The sequence below is a fragment of the Octopus bimaculoides genome, chromosome 1, assembly GCF_046866305.1.
Source record: "Octopus bimaculoides isolate indiv1 chromosome 1, ASM4686630v1, whole genome shotgun sequence".
Classification (NCBI taxonomy): domain Eukaryota; kingdom Metazoa; phylum Mollusca; class Cephalopoda; order Octopoda; family Octopodidae; genus Octopus; species Octopus bimaculoides.
Window position 1 is genome coordinate 202353214 of NC_142928.1, and position 25067 is coordinate 202378280.

Consider the following 25067-nt stretch of genomic DNA (forward strand, 5'->3'; position numbering starts at 1 on the left):
TGGCATACACAGGGCCTGGAGGTACTGCAATCCCAGAACAACAAACAGTTAGAGATCTGGGCATCAACATGTGTAGTGATGCATCATTTCACATGCACATTATCAAGTTGACAGCAAGGTGCAGACAACTGGCGGGGTGGATACTGAGGACTTTCCGTACAAGGGATCAAAAAGTCATGTTGATTCTATGGAAGACATTTGTTCTGAGCCGCGTAGACTATTGCTCTCAGTTGTGGTCACCACACAGTGTTAAGCGGACAGCAGAACTCGAGGCAATTCAGCGGCACTATACAAAAAAGATCGCCACAGTCCAACAGATGAACTACAGGGAGCGACTGAAGGCACTAGGTCTCTACTCCCTGGAGCGCAGGCGGGAGAAATATACATATGGAAAATACTGGAAGGACTGGTGCCAAACTTTGGTATCAAGTACTACAGGAATGCCCGCACGGGTCGCCACTGCATGGTGCCAAAGGTACCGTCCACTGCATCTCACATAAGAACGAGATACTGCAGCAGCCTCGGTTTCAGAGGACCTCAGCTCTTCAATGCCCTGCCAAAACATTTGAGAGACATGCAAGACATGGATGCGGAGGTCTTCAAGACAAAACTTGACGCTTTCCTCTCCACGATACTAGACGAACCAATGGCTCGTAATGAGACGCAGTTTAGGGCAGCTGTGTCAAATTCTCTTATACACCAGATGTGCCATCAAAACTCTTGATTGGACCATGTCAGGTGGGGGAGAAGAGCCATGCAAGGAACGTGAAAATCACGGTGGTGCACCAGCATGACCGCAGCCACTTGGCTGAAACACATAAATAAATAAATAAATAAATATATATATATATATATATATATATACATATATCTATATATACATATATATATATATACACAAACACAAATATATACACATATACATATATACATACATATGTGTGTGTGTATCATCATCCTCATCATTATCGTTTAACATCCGCTTTCCTTGCTGGCATGAGTTGGAGGGTTTGACTGAGGACTGGCAAGCCAGATGGCTACACAAGAATCCAATCTGATTTGGCAGAGTTTCTACAGCTGGATGCCCTTCACAACACCAACCAATCTGAGAGTGTATTGGGTGCTTTTATGTGCCCCCGGCACGAGGGGCAGTCAGGTGGTGTTGACAACGGCCACGCTGAAATGGTGTTTTTTATGTGCCACCTGCACAGGAGTCAGTCCAGCGCCACTGGCAACGACATCGCTCGAATGTTGTTTTTCACATGCCACCGGCACAAGTGTCAGTAAGGTGACACTAGTGATCACGCTCGAATGGTGCTTTTTACATGCCACCAGTACGGGAACCAGTCAGCAAACCTGGCAACAATCACGCTTGGATGGTGATGATATATATATATATATATATATATATATATATATATATATATATATATATATATATACATAAATATATACATCACCTCTGCTGGTGACAAAGGGCCTCTCACTCAGAGTAAAAGGTAGACTGTATGACACAGGTGTATGAACAGCCATGCTACATGGCAGTGAAACATGGGCTGTGACTGCTGAGGACATGCGTAAGCTCACAAGGAATGAAGCCAGTATGCTCCGATGGATGTGTAATGTCAATGTGCATACTCAACAGAGTGTAAGTATCTTGAGAGAAAAGTTGAACCTAAGAAGCATCAGTTGTAGTGTGCAAGAGAGACGATTGCGCTTGGTATGGTCATGTGGCGAGAATGGATGAGGATAGCTGTGTGAAAAAGTGCCACACCCTAGCGGTTGAGGGAACCCGTGGAAGAGGTACACCCAGGAAGACCTGCGATGAGGTGGTGAAGCATGACCTCCGAACATTAGGCCTCACCGAGGCAATGACTTCTGACCAAGACCTTTGGAAATATGCTGTGCATGAGCAAACCCGGCAAGCCAAGTGAGACCAAAATCCAAGGCCTCTGCTAGGGATGTAGCCAGCCCACTTACACGTAACATTCCTTCATTGGACACTAAACTCTGCTTGCGAAGACCTGTTGAGGCAAGTGAAATTGAAATGGAACTAAATTCGATGACTGGCACCCATTACAATGTCTGCTTCATTGGACACTAAACTCAGCTTGCGAAGACCTGTTGGGGCAAGTGAAAACGAAATCATGATGGCACTTGTACCAATGGAGCACTAAGAGCACCGTTGGTGCGTGATCGTTGCCAGATCAGATGTCTGGCTTCTGTACCGGTGACACGTAAATAGCACCATTTGAGCATGATCGTTACCAGCGTCGCCTTCCTGGCACTGGTGCCGGTGGCACATGAAAAGATATTAGAGTGAGATTGTTGCCAGTACCACTGGACTGGCTCCTGTGCAGGTGGCACATAAAATACACCATTTTGAGCGTGGCCGCTGCCAGTACCGCCTGACTGGCCTTCATGCTGGTGGCACGTAAAAGCACCGACTACACTCTAGGAGTGGTTGGCATTAGGAGGGGCATCCAGCTGTAGAAACTGTGCCAAATCAGATTGGAGCCTGGTGTAGCTTTCAGGTTCCACCAGTCCTTAGTCAAATCATCCAACCCATGCTACCATGGAAAGCAGACGTTAAACGATGATGATGATGATATATACATATATATATCTATATATATATATATATATAAAATCATTGTTGTCTTTGTCATCGTCATTTAACGTCCGCTTTCCATGCTGGCATGGGTTCAACAGTTTGACTGAGGGCTGGCAAGCCAGAATGCTGCACCAGACTTCAATCTGATCTGGAAAAGTTTATACAGCTGGATGCCCTTTCTAACGCCAACCACTCTGAGAGTGTAGTGGGTGCTTTTACGTGCCACCGGCACGAAGGCCAGTCAGGCAGCACTAGCATGAGCCACAGCAACAACTTCACTTGCCACAATAAGTCTTCGCAAATGCTGTTTATTGTCAAATGATTGAATGGTATTCTTAAATGGGCTGATTACGCTACACTGGCATAGGCCTTGGGTTATGGTCTCACTTGGCTTGCTGAGTCTTCTCAAGCACAGTATATCTCCAAAGGTCTCTGTCGCTTGTCATTGTCTCTGTGAGGTCCAACGTTTTAAGTTGTGGCTTCACCAACTCATCCAGGTCTTCTTGGGTCTACCTCTTCTACAGGTTCCCCCTACTGCTAAGGTGTGACACTTTTTTATCCAGCTCTCCTCATCCATATGCAACACATGACCATACCAGCACAGTCGTCTCTCTTGTACATCACATCTGATGCTTCTTGTATCCAACTTTTCTCTCAGAGCACTTACACTCTGTTGTGTGTGCACACTGACATTACACATCCAGCGGAACATACTGGCTTCATTCCTTGTGAGCTTATGCATGTCCTCAGCAGTCACAGCCCATATTTCACTGCCATGCAGCATAGCTGTTCACACACATCTTACAGTCTACCTTTTACTCTGAGCGAGAGACCCTTTGTCACCAGCAGAAGTAAGAGCTCTATGAACTTTGCCCAGGCTATACTTATTCTAACAGCTACACTCTCAGAGCATCCACCCCCCACTACTGATTTGGTCCCCTAGGTAACGGAAGCTATCAACTACTTCTAGTTTTTCACCCTGGAATGTGATGGAATCTGTTTTCTGCACATTTTCAGTGTTTATTGCCCTGTGCAATTGCCACATACAAAAACTATCTTCCTAATTAGCATTCGTTTGATATTGCTGCACCTCTTATGTGTCCATAGCTTACATTGGGTACATCTGATGGTGTTTCTACCTACACCTTTCTACAGATCAAGCAGGGCCATCTACCTGAAGGGATTTGTGTTTTGTCTCTCTTCCTATTAATTAAGACTGGTTTTTGCAAGATTAACTCTAAGGCCCTTTGATTATAGAACTTGGTTCCACATCTGACTCAGCAATCAGAACAAGGTCATCAGCAGAGAGAAGCTCCCAGGGGCATCCTGTCTTGAATTCCTCTGTTATTGCCTGGAGAACTATGATGAATAACAGGGGTCTGAAGACTGATCCTTGGTGGACCCCTACTCCTACCCAGAATTCTTCATTGTACTTTTTGCCAGCTTCACCTTACTGATAGCATCCCTGTACATGTCTTGTATAGCTCTCACTAACCACTCATCTAACCCTAGTTTCCTCATTGACCACCAGATAAGGGATCAAGGGACCTTGTCAAAGGCTTTCTCCAGGTTAGCAAAAGCCAAGTACAGAGGTTTCTCTTTGGCTATGTATTTCTTCTGCAGTTGCCTTACTAGAAATATGGCATCAGTAGTGCTTTTACCTGGCACGAACCCAAACTGTATCTCATCTAAACTGACTCTCTCCCTAATTAGTTAGGCTATGACCCTCTCCGTGACCTTCATTACCTGATCCAACAACTTGATACCTCTGTAATTATTTGTATCTAAAGCGTCACCTTTACCTTTGTAGCAGTTGACTATGGTGCTGCTACACCATGTGTGTGTGGTGTGTGTGTGTGTGTGTGTGTGTGTGTATTTTTATATATATATATGGATATGTATGATGGCCATCTACTCATGACTGAAGAAGACCATTGCTGACCTTCAGGAACATTGTGTGCTTAAACATTAATTTATATTTTGGATTTGCGGCTCCGTTGGTGGCTAATGAGCCCTGCTCTTTGCAAGCATACACGACTGCAAACATTGCAGACCAAGCTTTCCCCATTCACTATATGAGCCGTGTGCTTTCGCGCAGCTCGCTTGAGTTCTTCATGCAGAATACATGTTCTCTGAAAATTGTCGAGCCTCTCCTTAACCTGCTTCTTCCATCTGTGACGACGACAGGCATCACTCTGTCAGTCAGTCTCCTTCATACCACAGGTCTTTAATTAGGACTTGGCACAGTCCTTAAATCACAGTCTTGGTTTCCACCGGGGTCTCTTTCTATTCCCAAGTTCCCCATATAGATCCTGCTATCCTTCATTCTAATAAGGTGATCAGTCCAACATAACCAGTGTTTGTGTACCATCGCTTCAATACTCAAAATATCAGCTTACCTCAGGACCTGTGTATCTGGAATTTTTAAGGTCCAGACAACATTCAGAATGTGTCTGAGACATCTCTGAAGAAAGCGTTCAAGGACCCTTACGTGATGTTTGTAAAGGGTCCATGTCTCACATGAGTAGAGAAGCAATGTCAGTACACATGCACGGTACACAGCAATTTTTGTTTGCTTTATGGATATATATATATATGTATATATGGATATATATATATATATATATATATATATATATATATATATATATGTATATATGGATATATATATATATATATATATATATATATATATATATATATATATATATATATATATATATGTATATATACTCTTTTACTTGTTTCAGTTATTTGAACATGGCCAAGAAAACATAGGCAGCCGTTAGACCAAGAACCTTCACCTCAAGCTCAGACAAAGCAGCAGTGGAGTTACTTTGTAAATTCATGGATAATTTTTTTCCTGTCACAACTTGTTCATGAACCAATCAGAAACAACCAAAATGTCTTGGACCTTGTGCTAAGCAACCACGCTAACACTATTCATAACATCACAGTGGAAAGAACCCTCCTCTCCGATCATGACAATACTTTGTAACCTCAATCTCCAGCATCCATACATTTGGCATAAATCACAAACTCCAGCGCACCCATTCAATAATATGAATTTACACAAGTCAAACTGGAGTGCGATCACTCAAGACTTACCACAAGTGGACTGGTCCTTCACCCTTGCTTCTTCCAATACCACAACAAACACAAACGCATGGCAACTATTTGAGGACACAGTCACCCACATATGCTCCCCCCCCCACAACCCATAAATAACAGTAGATGCAGGATTCCAAAACAGAGAAAAGTACTCATCAGGAGAATAAAAAGAAGAAACTGAAAAACCAATACTCTAAAATGCCACCATCAGCAGCAGCCCCAGTTGAGAACATTAACAACTTTGGAATCAAGGAAGCAACAACTGCAGGACTGTATGAGAACCCTCATAAATGACCAAAGAGCCGCAGAGGAAACTTGGGTTATTAAAAACATCAAGAATAATCCTAAGGTCTTTTATTCCTTTGCGAAAACACATAGGACGACAGTTTCCTCTATTGGTCCACTGGTTAACGGAAATAGCATCCTTCACAGTGATGCCAAAGACATGGCCGAAATCCTGCAAAGTCAATACTGCTCTGCTTTCCAGTGACCCTGATTCGGTTGATTCAGGCAGCTTTGCTTCTGTGAATCCTCAGCATGTCCTTTCCGACCTAACCTTCGACGCCACTGATATCCTAGCAGCAATAAAAGAAATCAAACCTGATTCAGAAGTGGGTCCGGACAGGTTCCCTGCTAGAGTGCTGAAGGTATGCAGACAGCAACTTGCAGCTCCTCTTGCAAATCTCTGGAGGAAATCACTGGATGCCGGTTTTATCCATCCCATAAAATCTTTTCTTCCAGCCAGTCTTTCCTATCTTTAAAAAAGGGGAATAAATCACTCCCTGTAATCAACCGTCCAATCTCACTCACCTCACATATCATCAAAGTATTTGAGAGTGGTGAGATCAAGAATAACAGCCTTCCTAGAGCAAAATCATCTAAATTGCAACCAACATGGCTTTTGTGGTGGAAGGGTCTGTCTAACACAGTTCCTCTACCATTTTGATGACATCTTAAATGCACTAAGTGAGGGTTCCAACACAGATGTCATATACCTTGATTTCAGCAGGCATTTGACAGAGTCAACCACAATATACTGTTAAGGAAACTATCCAATGATGGCGTTAGTAGAAAGCTACTTCAATGGATTGGGTATTTCCTAACAAGCAGGAACCAGCATGTTGTGGTTGATGGCATCCACTCAAGACCGGCAAACGTCATCAGCGGAGTCCCGCAGGGTACTGTGCTGGATCCACTTCTTTTTATTGTCTATATCAATGACACTGCAGATTCCATTGAATGTAGCACCATTAAAATATCTTCAGATGACTCTAAGCTCCAGAAAGTCATTAAGGGAGCATATGATTGAAAGGTGACTGAAAAAATTCTAAAAAAAATTATGCCATCTTAATACTGAGCTAGTTGTATTATAAAGTAACCTCCTACGATGGACAGGGTTCCAAATATTGGTTACTTGTGCCACAGTAACCAAGTGGGCACAAAATAACAATATGCAAGTGAATGAAGAAAAATTTGAGCTCATCCACTTTGGAAGAGAGGGCACACTCAAACAACCATATGCACTACCATCAGGAGACCTGCTTGAACCACCAGATAATACCAGAGACTTAGGTGTAACTGTTGACAGCAACCTTAGTTGGAGAGTGCACATCAACAAAAAAGTCGATGTTACCTGCAGAATGTGCTCATGGATCCTCAAAACTTTCCAATCTAGGGATCAGGAAAGCATCATCCTTCTCTTCTCCACATTTGCTAGGCCTCACCTCGAATACTGCTGCCCATTGTGGTCCCCTACAAAAAGTAAGACATAATGAGGATCAAAGCACCACAAAGATCAATCACAAAAAAAAAATGGCATGATGGGACTTGATTATTGGGCTCGACTTAAACAGCTGAAACTCTATTCTCTGCAACATCACAGTGAGCGATACATTATTTGCATCATGTGGAAAATATTCCATCAATATTATCCATATGATATCAGTATTACATTTACAGTTCATCCAAGACTAGACCCCGTGCAATGTGTCCCCTATAAAGGTCGAGATCACATCACATAAGAACATTGCGACACAATTTCTTCACTGCAAATGGTCCTGCTCTTTTTGATGTTATCCCGAAAGAAATTAAAGTAGAAAAAGACCCCACAATTTTCAAATGGTACCTGGACAAATTCCTCCAGGAAATACCGGATAAACCACCCACACCTGGATACGTCTCAATCAACAACAACTGTTTGCTTGAGTGGTTCATGATGTCCTGAAACAATTAACTAAAAGACTTTTCCAAGTGATGCTATTGAGTTAGTCATGGCCTGGGCTGATAATGTCTGAAACCAATCTAAATTATCTAAATAACATATGTGTGTGTGTGTGTGTGTGTGTGTGTGTGTGTGTGTGTGTATATATATATATATATATATATATATATATATATATATATATATATATATATACACACACACACATATATATCATCATCATCATCGTTGTTTAACATCCGTTTTCCATGGTGGCATGGGTTGGATGGTTCAACTGGGGTCTCAGAAGCCAGGGGGCTGCATCAGGCCCCAATCTGATCTGGCAAAGTTTCTACAGCTGGATGCCCTTTCTAACACCAACCACTCTGAAAGTGTAGTGGGTGCTTTTTCATTCTACCTGCACAAAGGGCCAGAGGAGCTGGCATCGACCACAATCGGATGGAGCTTTTTACGTGCCACTGGCATGGAAGCTAGTAAAGGCGGCACTGGCATCGGCCACGTTCAGATGGTGCTTTTTACGGGCTACTGGCATGGGGCTCACAACTACAAATTCCATTTGATTTGAATTTGATATTGCTGATATTGATTTACTTGACTCAATAGGTCTCCTCAAGCCTGGCATGTCGCTCTACGCTCCAAGGTACTTTTGAGTGGGCTGGTTACGCAACACTAGTGTAGGTTACAGCTGTGGACTCACTTTATTTGCTGGGTCTTCTCAGTCACAGCATATCTCCAGAGGTCTCGGCCTTTCATCATTGCCTCTGTGAGGCCCAACGTTCAAAGGTCATGCTTGACCACCTCATCCCATGTCTTCCTGGGTCTCCCTCTACCCCGGATTCCTTCCCTGTTTGGGAGTGTCACTTCTTCACACAGCTCTCCTCATCCATCCGTAGTACATGGCCAAACCAACACAAACATCTCTCCTGCATGCCACATCTGATGCTTCCTATGTTCGACATTTCTCTCAGGGTGCTCACACTCTGTCGTGTGTGCACACTAACATCACACATCCAGTGGATCATGCTAGCTTCATTTCTTTTGAGCCTACGCATGTCCTCAGCAGTCATGGCCCATGTTTCACTACTGTGAAGCAGGGCAGTTCGTACACATGCCTCATGCAATCTACCTTTCACTTTGTACCATCAGGCTGACCAAAGCCTTGTGAGTGAATTTCATACACAGAAATTGAAAGAAGACTGTGTCGTATATATGTGTATATTTGTGTGTGTGTGTGTGTGTGCCTGTGTCTGTCTGTGTTCGTACCCCCACCATTGCTTCACAACTGATGTTGCTGTGTTTACTTTCCCATAACTTAGCGGTTTGGCAAAAGACACTGATGGAATAGATACTAGGCTTACAAAGAATAAATCATGTGGTCGATTAGTTCATCCAAAGGCGGTGCTCCAGTATGGCCAGAATCACATGACTGAAAAAATTAAAACAATTAAAAAATTATGCCATTTTAATACTGAGCGAGGCTGGGTATCTCTGCTAGTTGTATTATAAAATAACCTCCTACAATGGACAGGGTTCCAAATATTCTGTAGTTTGGTGAGGAACTTTTACTTAAACAATAAGGAAATATTATTCATGGAATTGTAATTGCTCTCAAGACTCCGTCATGTCCAAACACCAGCTTCATCATCATCATCATCATCATCGTTTAACATCCGCCTTCCATGCTAGCATGGGTTGGACAATTTGACTGAGGACTAGTGAACCAGATGGCTGCACCAGGCTCCAATCTGATCTGGCAGAGTTTCTACAGCTGGATGCCCTTCCTAACGCCAACCACTCCGAGAGTGTAGTGGGTGCTTTTATGTGCCACCGGTACGAGGGCCAGTCACACGGTACTGGCAATGGCCTCGCTCAAAAGGTGTTTTTTACATGCCACCTGCATGGGAGCCAGTCCAGCGGCACTGGCGACGACCTCGCTCGAATGATTTTCTAACGTGCCACCAGCACAAGTGCTAGAAGGCAATGCTGGTAATGATTACGCTCAAATGGTGCTATTTATGTGCCACCGGCACGGAAGCCAGACAGCTGCTCCGGCAATGAACACGCTCGGACAGTGCTCTTAGTGCTCCTCTGGTGCAGGTGCCAGTCATTGAATATGGTTCAATTTCGATTTTAAATTCACTTGCCTCAACAGGTCTTTGCAAGCAGAGTTTAGTGTCCAAAGTAGGAGAGGTTGGTATGGGTGCCAGTCATCGGATTCGGTTCAATTTCGATTTCAGATTTCAAATTTCAAATTCACTTTCCTCAACAGGTCTTCGCAAGCAGAGTTTAGTGTCCAATGAAGTAAAGATACGAATTAGTGAGCTGGCGCAGAACATTGGCAAATCTTTCCTTATCTGCTTCCCCTCTGGCTAAATAAACCTCTCGCCTAGCCCTTCTGGCACATTGGTACAATTCCCTGCTACCACCGTTCTTCCAGTCCTTCCAAGCCTGTTTCTTTTGTCTAATAGCCCTGTCTACCTCCTTGTTCCACCACCACGTTACTCTGGGTCGGGAGGGGACCTTACACCACCCACAAATCTGGTCGGTGGCTTTCAACAGGTTGTCCCGCAGAAATCTCCAATTGTCTTCCACGTTGTATGATGCTATATCCCCTTCTATTTCGTTAAATGCTTCAAGTAACTTGTCTCTAAGTCTCTGTCCGTTTGCAGGGTCTTTAAGCTTCCACACCCTTCTCCTCCAAGCCTGTCTAAGTCTGGGCACCCATTTTGCCTTGATCCCAAAGTCGCTAACTACTAATCTATGTTGTGGGGTACATTCTTTGCCAGGGTAGGTTTTGGCATTTATAAGCCGCCCTCTTTCCCTATTTCTGGCGAGGATGTAGTCGATTTGGCTAGAGTGTCTGCCGGAGCGGTAGGTGACTAGGTGACTGGCAGGTTTCCTGAAGTTGGTATTGCAGACCATAAGATCGGTTGCATCACAGAACTCCAGCAGTCTGGTTCCCTCCTCGTTGCGGGAACCAAAGCCATAGCCTCCATGTATGCCATGGAAGCCTCCAGCACGACGTCCGACATGACCGTTGAAGTCTCCAGCCACAAAGAGAAGGTCCCTGTCACTCGTCGACGAGGTAGTTTGCAAGAGGGTGTCATAGAATTGGTCTTTCAGACCATCTGGTAGCCCCGGTTGAGGTGCATAGGCTGAGATGACAGTAGCTAATCTATGATGAAGCACTAGTCTGATCTTAAGTACTCTGTCACTTACTCTAACGACCTCGATTACCTTGTCCACCCATTTCTCCGCTAGAAGTATTCCTACGCCCCCGACCCCGTCAGTGTTCCCTGCCCAGAAAATCTTGTACCTGTGTTCTTTGCCTGTGAGGAACCTCGCAGAACCTCCTCTCCATCTTACTTCCTGGATGCAGCACATATCTACGCGTCTCCGTTCAAGCATCTCAACAATTTCATCAGATCTACCTTTCAGCGTGCCGATGTTGAGAGTGCCAATCCTAACAGTATGGGTGTTGGGGGTGTGGGCCTGTAGCCTGGGAAGAGGAAAAGCAGTGTCGTGTACCTGAAAAGAAAACTTGCAATTGGAAGAATTCATAAGCAAAACAGTACCTACAACCTGCAAACATTTCTCAAACTTAATGCGCTACCCAAAGGTAGGGGAGAGGATGGCCAAGGCCTCTAGATGGGTTCCGGGAGACAGCCGAGGATGACAGGATGACAGAGGAATGCACTTCCGGTGGAGGGGGTGGGAGGGCGGGTTACCGTCAGCGAGTAGATAGGGCTCTTAATTGTAGATTTTAAATATTTGAGAGACAACAATGCATAGATCGTAATTTTTAAAAGAGCAATGAATTCTAGGTGAATAGAATATTACGTAGCATGAATTTAGGAAGCTTAGAAAATGAATAAGTATGAATTTAAGACAAAAACTGAATTCAATTGAATTTCATGGAGAGAAGCAAGATAAATAATAGAGGGCAGACTAAAGCGCGAAGGTATGAGATGTTTGAGGCCGTAAATAAATAAAAATCTCTATCTTATCTGCATCTTGGAGACTGCGTCGTAGTATATCAGCTGAGAAGAGATTGAGATAATTTAGAATGGATTTCTCATTTATATATAGCCAGAACCTGGAGACCTTAAGGAAAAACTACGAGAGAGAGAGAGAGAGAGAGGATGGAGGGGTAGACAGAGGCATGGCCGGAGAAAAGATCATCATCATCATCATATATATATACATATTTATATATATATATATATATATATATATATATATATATCATCATCATCATCATCATCATCGTTTAACGTCCGCTTTCCATGCTAGCATGGGTTGGACGATTTGACTGAGGACTGGTGAAACCGGATGGCAACACCAGGCTCCAGTCTGATTTGGCAGAGTTTCTACAGCTGGATGCCCTTCCTAACGCCAACCACTCAGAGAGTGTAGTGGGTGCTTTTACGTGTCACCCGCACGAAAACGGCCACGCTCGAAATGGTGTCTTTTATGTGCCACCCGCACAAGCCAGTCCAGGGGCACTGGCAACGATCTCGCTCGAAAATCCTACAGGGGCCAGTCAGGCGGTACTGGCAACGGCCACGCTCAAAATGGTGCATCTCATGTGCCAACCGCACAAGAACCAGTCCAGGGGCACTGGCAACGATCTTACTTGGCTTGCCGGGTCTTCTCACGCACAGCCCATTTCCAAAGGTCTCGGTCCGTAGTCATCGCCTCGGTGAGGCCCAATGTACGAAGGTCTTGCCTCACCACCTCAGCCCAGGTCTTCCTGGGCCTACCTCTTCCACGGGTTCCCTCAACTGTTAGGGTGTGGTACTTTTTCACGCAGCTATCCTCCTCCATTCTCACCACATGTCCATACCAGCGCAATCGTCTCTCTTGCACGCCACAACTGATGCTTCTAATGTTCAGCTTTTCTCTCAAGATACTTACACTCTGACGGGTATTCACGTTGACATTACACATCCAACGGAGCATACTGGCTTCATTCCTTGCGAGCTTACGTATGTCCTCAGCAGTTACAGCCCATGTTTCACTGCCATGTAGCATGGTTGTTCATACGCATGCGTCATACAGTCTGCCTTTTACTCTGAGTGAGAGTCCCTTTGTCGCCAGCAGGGGTAAGAGCTCTCTAAACTTTGCCCAGGCTATTCTTATTCTAGCAGCTACACTTTCAGCGCACCCACCCCCACTACTAACTTGGTCGCCCAGATAGCGGAAGCTATCGACTACCTCTAGTTTTTCACCCTGGAATGAGATAGAAGTTGTTTCCTGTTTGTTTGCAGTCTTTATTGCACCTGAACATCTGCCACAAACAAAAACTAACTTGCTAGTTAACCTGCCTTTGATGTTGCTGCACCTCTTATGTGTCCATAGCTTGCACCGGGTACATCTTATAGAGTTACTACCTACTCCTTTTCTACATACTGAGCAGGGCCATCTACCTGAAGGGGTTTGTGTTTTATCTACCTTCCTACTTATTAGGATTTTGGTTTTAGCTAGGTTGACTCTAAGGCCCTTCAATTCTAGACCTTGCTTCCACACCTGAAACTTCTCCTCTAGTTCTGATAGTGACTCTGCAATTAGGGCAAGGTCATCAGCATAGAGGAGCTCCCAGGGGCAACCTGTCTTGAACTCCTCTGTGATTGCCTGGAGGACTATGGTAAATAATAGGGGGCTGAGGACGGAACCTTGGTGGACCCCTACCTCTACCCGGAATTCATTGCTGTACTCATTTCCAACCCTCACCTTACTGGCAGCATCTCTGTACATGGCTCGCACAGCTCTCACTAACCATTCTTCTATCCCAAGTTTCCTCATTGACCACCAGATAAGGGATCGGGGGACCCTGTCAAAGGCTTTCTCCATGTCAACGAAAGCCAGGTACAGAGGTTTATCCTTAGCTAGGTATTTCTCTTGCAACTGTCTCACTAGAAATAAGGCATCAGTAGTGCTTTTACCTGGCACGAACCCAAACTGCATCTCATCTAAATTGATTCGCTCCCTAATTAGTTGGGCTATGACCCTCTCTGTAACTTTCATAACCTGATCTAACAGCTTGATGCCTCTGTAATTATTTGTATCTAAAGCGTCCCCTTTACCTTTGTAGCAGTTGACTATGATGCTGCTACACCAGTCATAGGGTATGACTCCTTTGTGTATCACCTGGTTCGTAATACGGGTGACTAGGCTATAGCCAACACTGCCAGATATTTTGAGCATCTCTGCAGTGATTCCTGATGGGCCGGGGGTAGATGTGAAACCAAATGTGAATTGAAAGTAGTAGTAGTGGTGGTGGTAGTGCTGGTGGTGGTGGTGGTGGTGGTGGTGGTGGTGGTGGTGGTGGTAGTGGAGCTATGTTGTTGGTGATGATGATGATATTAGCATTTAAGAATAACGAGGAAAATTAATGGAGATGTAGATATAAAAGAAAAATTGCTAATGGAAGTTATAAACTGAAATAATAAATTAACAACAAATTATACATTGTGAAATACAGAATGTAGTGAGATTCAAACGTTATATAATGATATACTGATATAATGTTAGAATACTAAAAAGTAATCTATCACATAAATAATGAGTGAAATAAAAATGTAGTGGAATAAGAATATAAGAGGGGAGAAAGAAAGAAAGACACTGAAGTTGAATAAGTGGTGATCAGTGGGTATAAGTGTATCATCAATAACTGCGAGGATTTGAAGAGGTTCAAAACATGGTAGTTTGTGAACAAGTTATAAAATAGATAGTATGTGCAAGACTAGGGATGGGACAAAAGCAGAGGAAAATATAATGAGCAAGAATTAGATTAGAAGGGGGCTGTGTGGGAATCAATAATGGGGAAACTAAGGATGTTTAAAGATGGAAAGGTTGTGGTGATCATTTTGGTGGGGTTGTCCTTGTTATTGGTAAGGTTTCAGATAGGCTTAAAAGTTTTGAAGAAATTATGGCTGCATGAGGTCCTGCAGAGTGTCTGTTTAGAAGGAGTTATTTAGCATGCAGAACATCGTGTGTCTCTACAGGACAGAAAGTGCAGGATTTTTGGGTTCTAGTGAAATTTAGCATTGGTAGCAACTTTCCAATTTAAACTGTAAAATATATTTCTCTCTTCTTAATCCTTTCTATACATATGCATATATATATATGCTTACATGGAAAATCGACGTTAAATGATGATAATGGTGATTTCAAATGCTGAGCCTTACAAAGGAGATGATAGATGACCAAGATATGTGGCACATTGCTCTGTGCTCAAGAAGACTCCCCCACTACAACAAAAGTGGGATCCTAAAACCAAGGTGGCACATAAAAAGCACTGGTGATAATTAATGCCATGTAAAAATCTCCCAATACATTCTGTAAAGTGGTTGGCATTAGGAAAGGCATTCAGCTGCAGAAACCAAGCAAAAACAAACTATGGAACTTAGTGCAGCCCCCTAGCCTTGCCAGTTCCTGTCAAGACATCCAACCCATGCCAGCATGGAAAATGGATGTTAAATGTTGATGATGATAAATATGTATATTTGAAAGTCTATCAGAATTACTTAACACAGTTTTGAAGTGTAAAGGTGATTTTGTTTTTTGAAATTTATTTTTTTTAAAAACATTATGAGATCTTTTATCAGGATGTTTACACACACATATGTATATGTACGTATACTTATATATAAATGTATATACATATGTCTGTGTTTGTATGTGCATGCATATTTTCTTGTTGGATTCAACATATGAGGGTCCAACAACATTTTTCTTTTAGACTGTATATCTATGCCTCTTATAACACTTTAATCTAACCAACTTAAATCCACAGATTAGACATATGAAAGGATTGTTAAACAAAACAGCTGACACATTTGAGACTTTGCCTTTTCTCTCTCACTTCTAAAGAACTGATCTAGATAGCCCAATTCATAGTTCTTTATGGCTCTTTAGCAAATTAATCTCCATTTCTATACTCAAGTGTACATTTAGCCATCATTACAAGGAGTAAATATTTACAGACCAAAAATTGTAACAAACACTCGTTATAGTTTTGAATCTGACAAGCTTCGTAGTACTTTGCTGCTTGGACACATTGTTGTAATTTGCACATTTACTCTTCTCTCTCTCTCTCTCTCTCTCTCTCTCTATATATATATATATATATATATATATATATATATATATATATATATATACTTATTTTCATTGAATACCAATGTCTAAATGGCTAGCAGAAAGGCAACGTGCTAGTGGAAAAACCAAAGAAACATTTTGCACTAAGTACATCAAAGAAAGTAGAGTTAATAGGAATTTAAATGGATTAATAGAGATCAAACAGACTCTGCTTAACAAGTGTATTATTTGTATCTCTTAAATACAGTCTCAGATAAAATCTCAACAGGCCAAAAAGAAACAGACACTATGAAAATATGATTTCTCTTTCTTTGCCGATATATGTTGTATGTATGAGTGTGTGTGGGGGAGTGTGTACACTTACATACACACACACGCGCACACACACACGCACACACACACACAAACACAATTATGTGTGTGCGTGTAAGTGTGTGTGTGTGTGTGTGTGTATTACCATTCTTGTATGACAAAAAGAAAATGGAGAAATTGATATATAGGCATTAATTTATTAGAACATTTTCATTTTCAAACAATATCAAACCAATTGCACCTACAATTGTTTCCATGCCCCACCAATTCAATTTAAGAAATTAAATTAAATTAAATTAAATTAAACTTTCATGTTGAATATCATTAATTGGTCATTTCATCAGGAGAAGAATTTGATAGAAAGGAGCTACATTCCAGTGTGTTGTTTGACCCTTGTTAGACTCAGAAAAGTACATTTCAGCAACCAATGTATTTAAAAACTGTTACTTGTATATAGGTATATGCAAATTAGTTAATGCATCTGTTTGCATGTGCATGTAATGTGTTGAAAAACAAAAGTATCCATTAGTTAACTTAAACAATACTTCAATAAGATTACTTTATCTAGAAACTAAAAACAATATTCCTAATTTACATTAATATTTATGATATATATATATATATATATATATATATATATTTATGATATATATATATATATATAAAGAGAGAGAGAGGGGGGGGGCAGTCAAGCAGCACATCACGCTGTAATTCTTGGGCTGAGAAATCAACACTTAAAAGCCATAATTTTAAGGAGCGATAAGAAATTTTGAATAAAGGAAAATGGGTAGGGGTGGGTAGGTACCGTCAGCGAGTAGATAGGGCTCTTAATTGTAGATTTTAAATATTTGAGAGACAACAATGCATAAATCGTAATTTTTATAAGAGCAATGAATTCTAGGTGAATAGAATATAACGTAGCATGAATTTAGGAAGCTTAGAAAATGAATAAGTATGAATTTAAGACAAAAACTGAATTCAAGTGAATTTCATGGAGAGAAACAAGATAAATAATAGAGGGCAGACTAAAGCGCGAAGGTATGAGATGTTTGAGGCCGTAAATAAATAAAAATCTCTATCTTATCTGCATCTTGGAGACTTCGTCGTAGTATGTCAGCGGAGAAGAGATTGAGATAATTTAGAATGGATTTCTCATTTATATATAGCCAGAACCTGAAGACCTTAAAGAAAATCTACGAGAGAGAGAGAAAGAGAGAGAGAGAGAGAGAGAGAGAGCATGGAGGGGTAGACAGAGGCATGGCGGGAGAAAAGATCATCATCATCATCATATATATATATATATATATATATATATATATATATATATATAAAGAGAGAGAGAGAGGGGGGACCAGTCAAGCAGCACATCACGCTATATATATATATATATATAAAAACAATATATGAGTATATAGTAAGTTTTATATATATATATATATATATATATATACATTCATACATATCATCATCATCATTGTTTAACGTCTGCTTTCCATGCTAGATGGGTTGGACGATTTGACTGGGGACTGGTGAACCAGGTGGCTACACCAGGCTCCCATCTGATTTGGCAGAGTTTCTACAGCTGGATGCCCTTCCTAACGCCAACTACTCTGAGAGTGTAGTGGGTGCTTTTACGTGCTACCAGCACGGAGGCCAGTCCAGCGGTACTGGCAACGGATACGCTCGAAATGGTGTATTTTACGTGCCACCCACACAAGAGCTAGTCCAGCGGCACTGACAACGATCTTGATTCGAATGTCTTTTCACGTGCCACCAGTACAAGTGCCAGGAGGGCGACGTTGGTAACAATCACGCTCAAATGATGCTATTTATGTGCCACTGGCACAGAAGCCAGACAGCTGCTCTGGCAACTATCATGCTCAGAGGGTGCTTTTAGTGATTTACTGGTACTGGTGCCATCACAATTTCACTTTCGCTTGCCCCAACAGGTCTTCACAAGCCAAGTATAGTGTCCAATGAAGGAGACGACATTGGCATGGGTGCCAGTCATCAAATTCGATTTCGATTTCACTTGCCTCAACAGGTCTTCGCAAGTGGAGTTTAGTGTCCAATGAAGGAATGTCACGCGTAAGTGCGCTGGCTACATCCCAGGCAGAGACCTTGGATTTTGTTCTTACTTGGCTTGCCGAGTCTTCTCACGCACAGCATATTTCCAAAGGTCTCGGTCAGAAGTCATTGCCTTGGTGAGGCCCAATGTTTTAAGGTCGTGCCTCACCACCTCATCCCAGGTCTTCCTGGGCCTACCTATTCCACAGGTTCCCTCAACTGCTAGGGTATGGCACTTTTTCACACAGCTATCCTCATCCATTCTCGCTACATGACCATACCAGCGCAATCGTCTCTCTTGCACACCACAACTGATGCTTTGTAAGTTCAACTTTTCTCTCAAGGTACTTACACTCTGTTGAGTATGCACACTGACATTACACATCCATCGGAGCATACTGGCTTCATTCCTTGCAAGCTTATGCATGTCCTCAGCAGTCACGGCCCATGTCTCACTGCCATGTAGCATGGCTGTTCCTACACACGCGTCATACAGTCTGCCTTTTACTCTGAGAGAGAGGCCCTTTGTCGACAGCAGAGGTAGGAGCTCTCTGAACTTTGCCCAGGCTATTCTTATTCTAGCAGCTACACTTTCAGCGCACCCTCCCCCACTACTAACTTGGTCACCCAGATAGCGGAAGCTATCAACTACCTCTATTGTTTCTCCCTTGAATGTGACAGAAGTTGTTTTCTGCATATTTTCAGTGTTTATTGCACCTGAACATCTGCCACACACAAAAACTAACTTCCTAGTTAACCTTCCTTTGATATTGCTGCACCTCTTATGTGTCCATAGCTTACACTGGGTATATCTTATAGAGTTTCTACCTATACCTTTTCTAAAGATTGAGCAGGGCCATCTACCTGAAGGTATTTGTGATTTTTCTACCTTCCTACTTATTAGGACTTTGGTTTTAGCTAGGTTGATTCTAAGGCCCTTCGATTCTAGTCCTTGCTTCCACACCTGAAACTTCTCTAGTTCTGATAGTGACTCAGCAATTAGTGCAAGGTCATCAGCATAGAGGAGCTCCCAGGGGCATCCTGTCTTGAATTCCTCTGTGATCGCCTGGAGGACTATGATAAATAGGAAGAGGCTGAGGACAGAACCTTTGTGGACCCCTACCTCTACCCGGAATTCTTCACTGTACTCATTGCCAACCCTCACCTTACTGACAGCATCTCTGTACATGGCTTGCACAGCCCTCACTAACCATTCATCTTTCCCTAGTTTCCTGATTAACCACCAGATAAAGGAGTGGGGGACCCTGTATATATATATATATATATATATATAGAGAGAGAGAGAGAGAGAGATAGATACATACATACAGGCATACATACATAGACAGATAGATAGACAGATATATATATAAATATATATATATATATAATCCAAGAGGGTTAGGGATTGAGGATCCAACTCACTAAGGGATAATAGCTATCCAAAGACAATGAGTTGTGTACAATAACTTTTGATCGTATTTTTACCAAAAATAACTACAATTTGATAACATATAGCTATATGTTATATATGTAGGAATCTTAATAAGCAATCTGTGACTGTATTATAGATGTAATCTTAGCCTTTAATGCCAACATACTGTGAAGTGGAATACGAACAGTCTTATAATATTAATATATTATTGCTTTGTTTTGTTACTTTACCTCTTATTATAGCGTGGTCGTGTATGTGTGTATACATACATACGAATATTTATTTATTTGTATCCGCATATAAACTTCTTAATAATCTATTCAACAACTTATTTAATCTTTGTATTTGTATATACACTCCATCTATATAAGTATATACCGGCATGTAGGTATGTATGTGTATGTGTGTACATATGTGTGCATGTGTATAAATATATAACGCATGCATGTGTGTGGATGTATGTATATATATATATATATATATATATATATATATATATATATATATTCACGCCTAACCCTTTTGACCGGTTAGTGGCTATCCATTCGTAGCTAAGCCTAGATAGTTTAAAACAACAGATGTCCAATTAGGTGAGAGGACTTAACAGCAAAAATTACCCCTCCCCAAATACCAGCAGGATTCTAAATACCAACTACTAGCAGGACCCTATCCTCTCCATAAACGAAAAAATAACGGAGTACCTCATCACAATTTTAAAAGTTTGCATATTATTATCTCAACAATTCCTCAAGAAATAATTTCTGCATAGACCCCGCCACCACATACAGAACTGACATACACATACCCCACAGATTTAGCATATAAACAGACAAATATATATACATATGTTTCAATATTGTGATGAAATTACAGTGATAAGAACCGTTACACCGGTCCTCCTTTCCAAACGCAACGAAAAACATTTATACCAGGGATTATGTATGTATGGGAGTATTTATATATACATATGTGCATATGTGTATGTATGTATGTGTGGGGGGATATATATATGTGTCTGTCCCCCTCGCATATGGTAACAGTGACTGTTGATTATTTTGGTATGCATGTACAGCCATCTGTGTATGTGCATCTGAACACACATATAGGTAATCATGTGTTTATGTTTTTGTATCCATGTATATCTGTATATGGTAATGTATACATGCATATGCATGTATATATGAGTTTTTATGACTCTTTATATGGTTTTTTTTATGCTTTTTATGTTTTTTATATGCCTTTATATTTTTTTTATTTTTTTTATTTTTTTTTTAATATTTGTATTTGAATTTTGCAAAATTCATGAACTGAATTCTGTAAATCTCTGAAGAGGCCTAGTGAATCATGCATGTACCCCCCATTGCATCATTTTCATCTACTAATTACTCCAGTGTACTGGAGCTATAGCGATAGAATAGGGAATGCCAACGCTAGGCCAAAACAGCTGTAAGATTTTGTCCCTTCTCCGATTGCTAGATGTCCTTTAAATTTGAAATCTTAATTGTTGATATGACATGGTATCTCATAAGTGTCTGTATATTGTCTTTATTGTCATTTTGGTTATAAAATAAGCAGATTAATCAACAGAGTAGAGAGTCTGCAAGTTGAGGAGTACCTCATATTCTCCTCCATTTTCTTATTGCTATATATATATATATATATATAAGGCAAGAAAATGGAGAACTGTGCATATATAATTAATTTATTTGTATCATAGTTAAAGGTGAAAATTTGAATACAAACATAATGTAAAATGCAAAAAGGAAAAGCTAAAAAACTGCATATATGTTTCAATTCTGTCCCCTTGTTAATTCAGAATTCAAAACATTTGGATTGAGTCAAATGTTAGGAATTGGTTATCATTTTCAACTATATGGGGCAGAATGTCTTCAGGGTTTTTTGAGTTTATAAAACAAAAGTTAACATATTTCTTCATATATTTGTATGTATTTGCCTGGTATTTAAGTAATGGCAAGGACCATGAGTAGGGAGTAGACACTTCGCATGAATGCAAGGAATGTGGGTGTGGGAAATGCAGTGACTGGTAAAACCTTGGCATAAAGAGGGGGTGGGGTGGGGTGGGGGTGGTCAACGAGATAGCAGTGGCACAGTGAGCAGGGTAGTGAGGACAAGATTGGAGGGCAAGAGATATAAGCATAAGAATAGTGAATGAGAATGAGGAAATATTAGGAAGAGAAGAGATGTAGTTTGGATTGTTGGGGTGGGGTGGGGGTGGAAGCCATAGTGTTTCTGGAACTCAGTTTCTCTGAATTGGGTGGGTCATCTCAAGAACCTCATATCACCAGACATTTCTGTCCATTGTCATTTCCTCCACAAGGCCCAACATCCTGAGATTGGTCCTCACCATTTCATTCCATGTCTTCCTCGGTCTCCCTCTTCCATGGGTACCATCCACTTTCAGTGATCAGCCCTTCTTTATACAACTGTCCCCATTCATATGAATCACGTGTCCAAACCAACACAGTCTTCTCTCTTGCACGCTGCTTCTCACTCCCTTTATGCACAACATTTCTCTCAGCACATTTGCACTTTTCTCATACATGCACAATGATGTTGCACATCCAACAGAGCATACTACTTTCGTTCCTCTCTACTCTGTGCACATTTTCTGCACTAAGAGCCCAGATCTCACTGTTCATACACAAGCATCATACAGTCTACCTTTCACTTTGAGAGAGAGAGAGAGTCCTTTTGTTGCCAACAGAGATAAAAATTCTCTGAGTTTCCTCCATCCCACTATTTTTTCAGAACATCCCCCACCATTGTTAATTTGGTTATTTATAAATCAAAATACAATCATAACCTTCCACAAAAGGAGTAAGGTAATACATCTATAGTAAAAAAAAAAAAAGCTTAAAATTAAGCAAATGAGAGTCTGGAAAATTGTTGAGAAATTTCAAGAGACTGGTTCCACCACTGACTGACCTAGACGTGAGTGAACAAGAATTCTGAAGACCTCTCAGCTTATCAAAAGCACCATGGAAAATATATGGTGGAGTCTTAGTTGATGCATTAGAAAATTGACTGCTACAGCAAAAATAAGTTGGAAATCAGTGTATCAAGTGCTATAAGATGATCCACCATTATGAGCGTATGCAAGTTTATAAGGTCATGTGACTGGAAAGCAGCCATCTTATCTTGCATCAGATTGCTAAAGACAAGCTTCCCAGCCTGGTGTTCACTGATGAAAAGAAACTTGACAGCGAACACACAGTAAACCATCAGAACGACTGACTTTGGAATGTATCTGGCTCTGTCAAGGGTAGACTTATAAATCGATGTCAAAATCTAGTCATGCAATCTCCTTTTCACTTTGAGAGAAAGTCCTCTTGTTGCCAACAGATCACGTAATATCCACCTTGTTTGGCCTTGGCAATGATGGACATATGCGCACTAGGGAGTGTCAATCTATATATCACTGGAGGGGAGATGTATTACTGCTGTCTGTAGCGGTCAAGTGTCCATCATCGACAAGACCAAACAAGGTTGAAATCATGTGAACTGGTGGCTTCAGTGCTGAAGATTTATCTTTTTGCTACTGATATGAAGAGGGCATTCCAAAATGCCAATGTGAAGGTATCTCTCATGGAAATTACTGCAGTAAAGTTGGTTCTAATGGAACATCCTTGTTTAAACAGGGATAAATATTACCCCACACTAATGAATGACTGCATGGGAATGAAGAACACTTGCAAGAAGAACCAAAGAAAGAGGCCTTTAAGTGGTCACTTGACCTGCTAAAAGTAACAACCAAATCTCCTTTACATTATACAATGCTGCCTTATAGTGTTTTGTGAGTAAAGGTGGACAGTCTTAGCCAGAGAATGTACCTTGGGTCTCTCAGGTAATTTGGGTCTTTATTTGGGACTTCTTCATACACAATGGAAACAACTTGGATTGCTTGAAACAAGCTTCAGGACATCTGGGAATTGAATATTTCAAAGTGAACAAAGCTTGTCAGGGCCAAGTGTAAAGGGCTGCAACATCACGTTGATGGTAAAGTCACCAGGTTTTTTAAAGGGCACTGGACCAAAGAGGAAATTTGTGGACATATTCCACCCATCTTGGCTTTTGATGCTCAATAAAGTATAGGGTTTGCTGACCAAGGCTTTTTTACTGAACCATTGACCATATCAGATGTTAGATTTTGGAGATTTCCATACTTGGATAGGGAGAAAGTTCCACCTAATTACAATTGATGTCATTGCAAGCGTCACAGAACAAGAAACGGAGAGAAAGGGGGAAGGGGGACAGAGGTTATTGGTGTGGCATTGTGAAATGGATCTTGGTTGTGGCAGCTTAGAGGAGGAGGAGAAGGAGGATTGGAAAGGAAAGAAAAGAAGAGAAGAAAAGACATCCAAGCATCTTTAACCTTCAGTCTGCTGAATCAGAACTGACTCAGAGTCAAACAATAAATAAAACAACAACAAGCAAAACATTGTTAGCTTCAAATGTTGCAATGGAATATTTCAGAAGCAAGAATTTGGTGATGGGAAATGGTAAAATGAAAGGATAAATCACAACAAGATATAATGAACAGCATGCCAACCTTAGTATTAAAGGTAGCATGAAAGAAAGGTACCCAGGACATGCTGTGAAGTGGTTGGCATTAGGAATGGCATCCAGCCATAGAAACCATGCCAAAGCAGATAGTCTTGTGGCTCTTTGGAGCCAGTCAAACTGTTGCACCCATTCCAATATGGAACAAGGGCTGTAAATGAGGATCATTTCTATTTCCTTTGTTTATGGCAGAATATAATTTTTTGGTAAATTCCAAGAATATCAACATAAAACAACAAACAACAAATACATCCACCAACCTTCAGAATTTCCATGTCTTTAGGATAAACCACGAAGTAAACATCTTTGATCAGGCTTGAATTTTGATCTGAGTAGTTTATCACTGCTTCATACATTGTTCTGGGTAGAATTTCAATGGGGTACTTCAATACCCCGGCCCCTAATATAGGAAATGCAAGGCTTTTTGCTCCCATTCTCTCAGCAGTTTTCAGACAAATGGTAATCATTTGAGTCAAGTTTGCCAGAATCTAAAAAAATAATTGTTTAGTAATTGATAATGAACATTTTATTAAACTATTTCCAAATTCTTCTTACGGGAAAAAATAAAAAGCAATAAATATATTCTCCTCTCACAACTCCTCTCACTCCTACCACTTCTAAAC

At 41.2% G+C, this 25067-nt stretch overlaps 1 protein-coding gene across 2 annotated transcripts in view; it reads right to left on the reverse strand.

Moving 5' to 3' along the window:
* LOC149137956 (uncharacterized) overlaps positions 1-25067 on the reverse strand; it is a 151795-nt gene that overhangs the window by 8039 nt on the left and 118689 nt on the right. Inside the window, exons 7-10 of one of the 2 annotated variants that reach the window (XM_089340229.1) lie at positions 24705-24932; positions 15021-15041; positions 11220-11242; positions 10009-10022 (exon numbers count right to left, since the gene is read on the reverse strand). In XM_089340229.1, coding sequence (XP_089196355.1) covers positions 10009-10022; positions 11220-11242; positions 15021-15041; positions 24705-24932 — 286 coding nt within the window. Of the gene's footprint in view, positions 1-9285; positions 9373-10008; positions 10023-11219; positions 11243-15020; positions 15042-24704; positions 24933-25067 lie in introns of those variants that run through there. The other variant, XM_089340181.1, reaches the window with a different exon arrangement.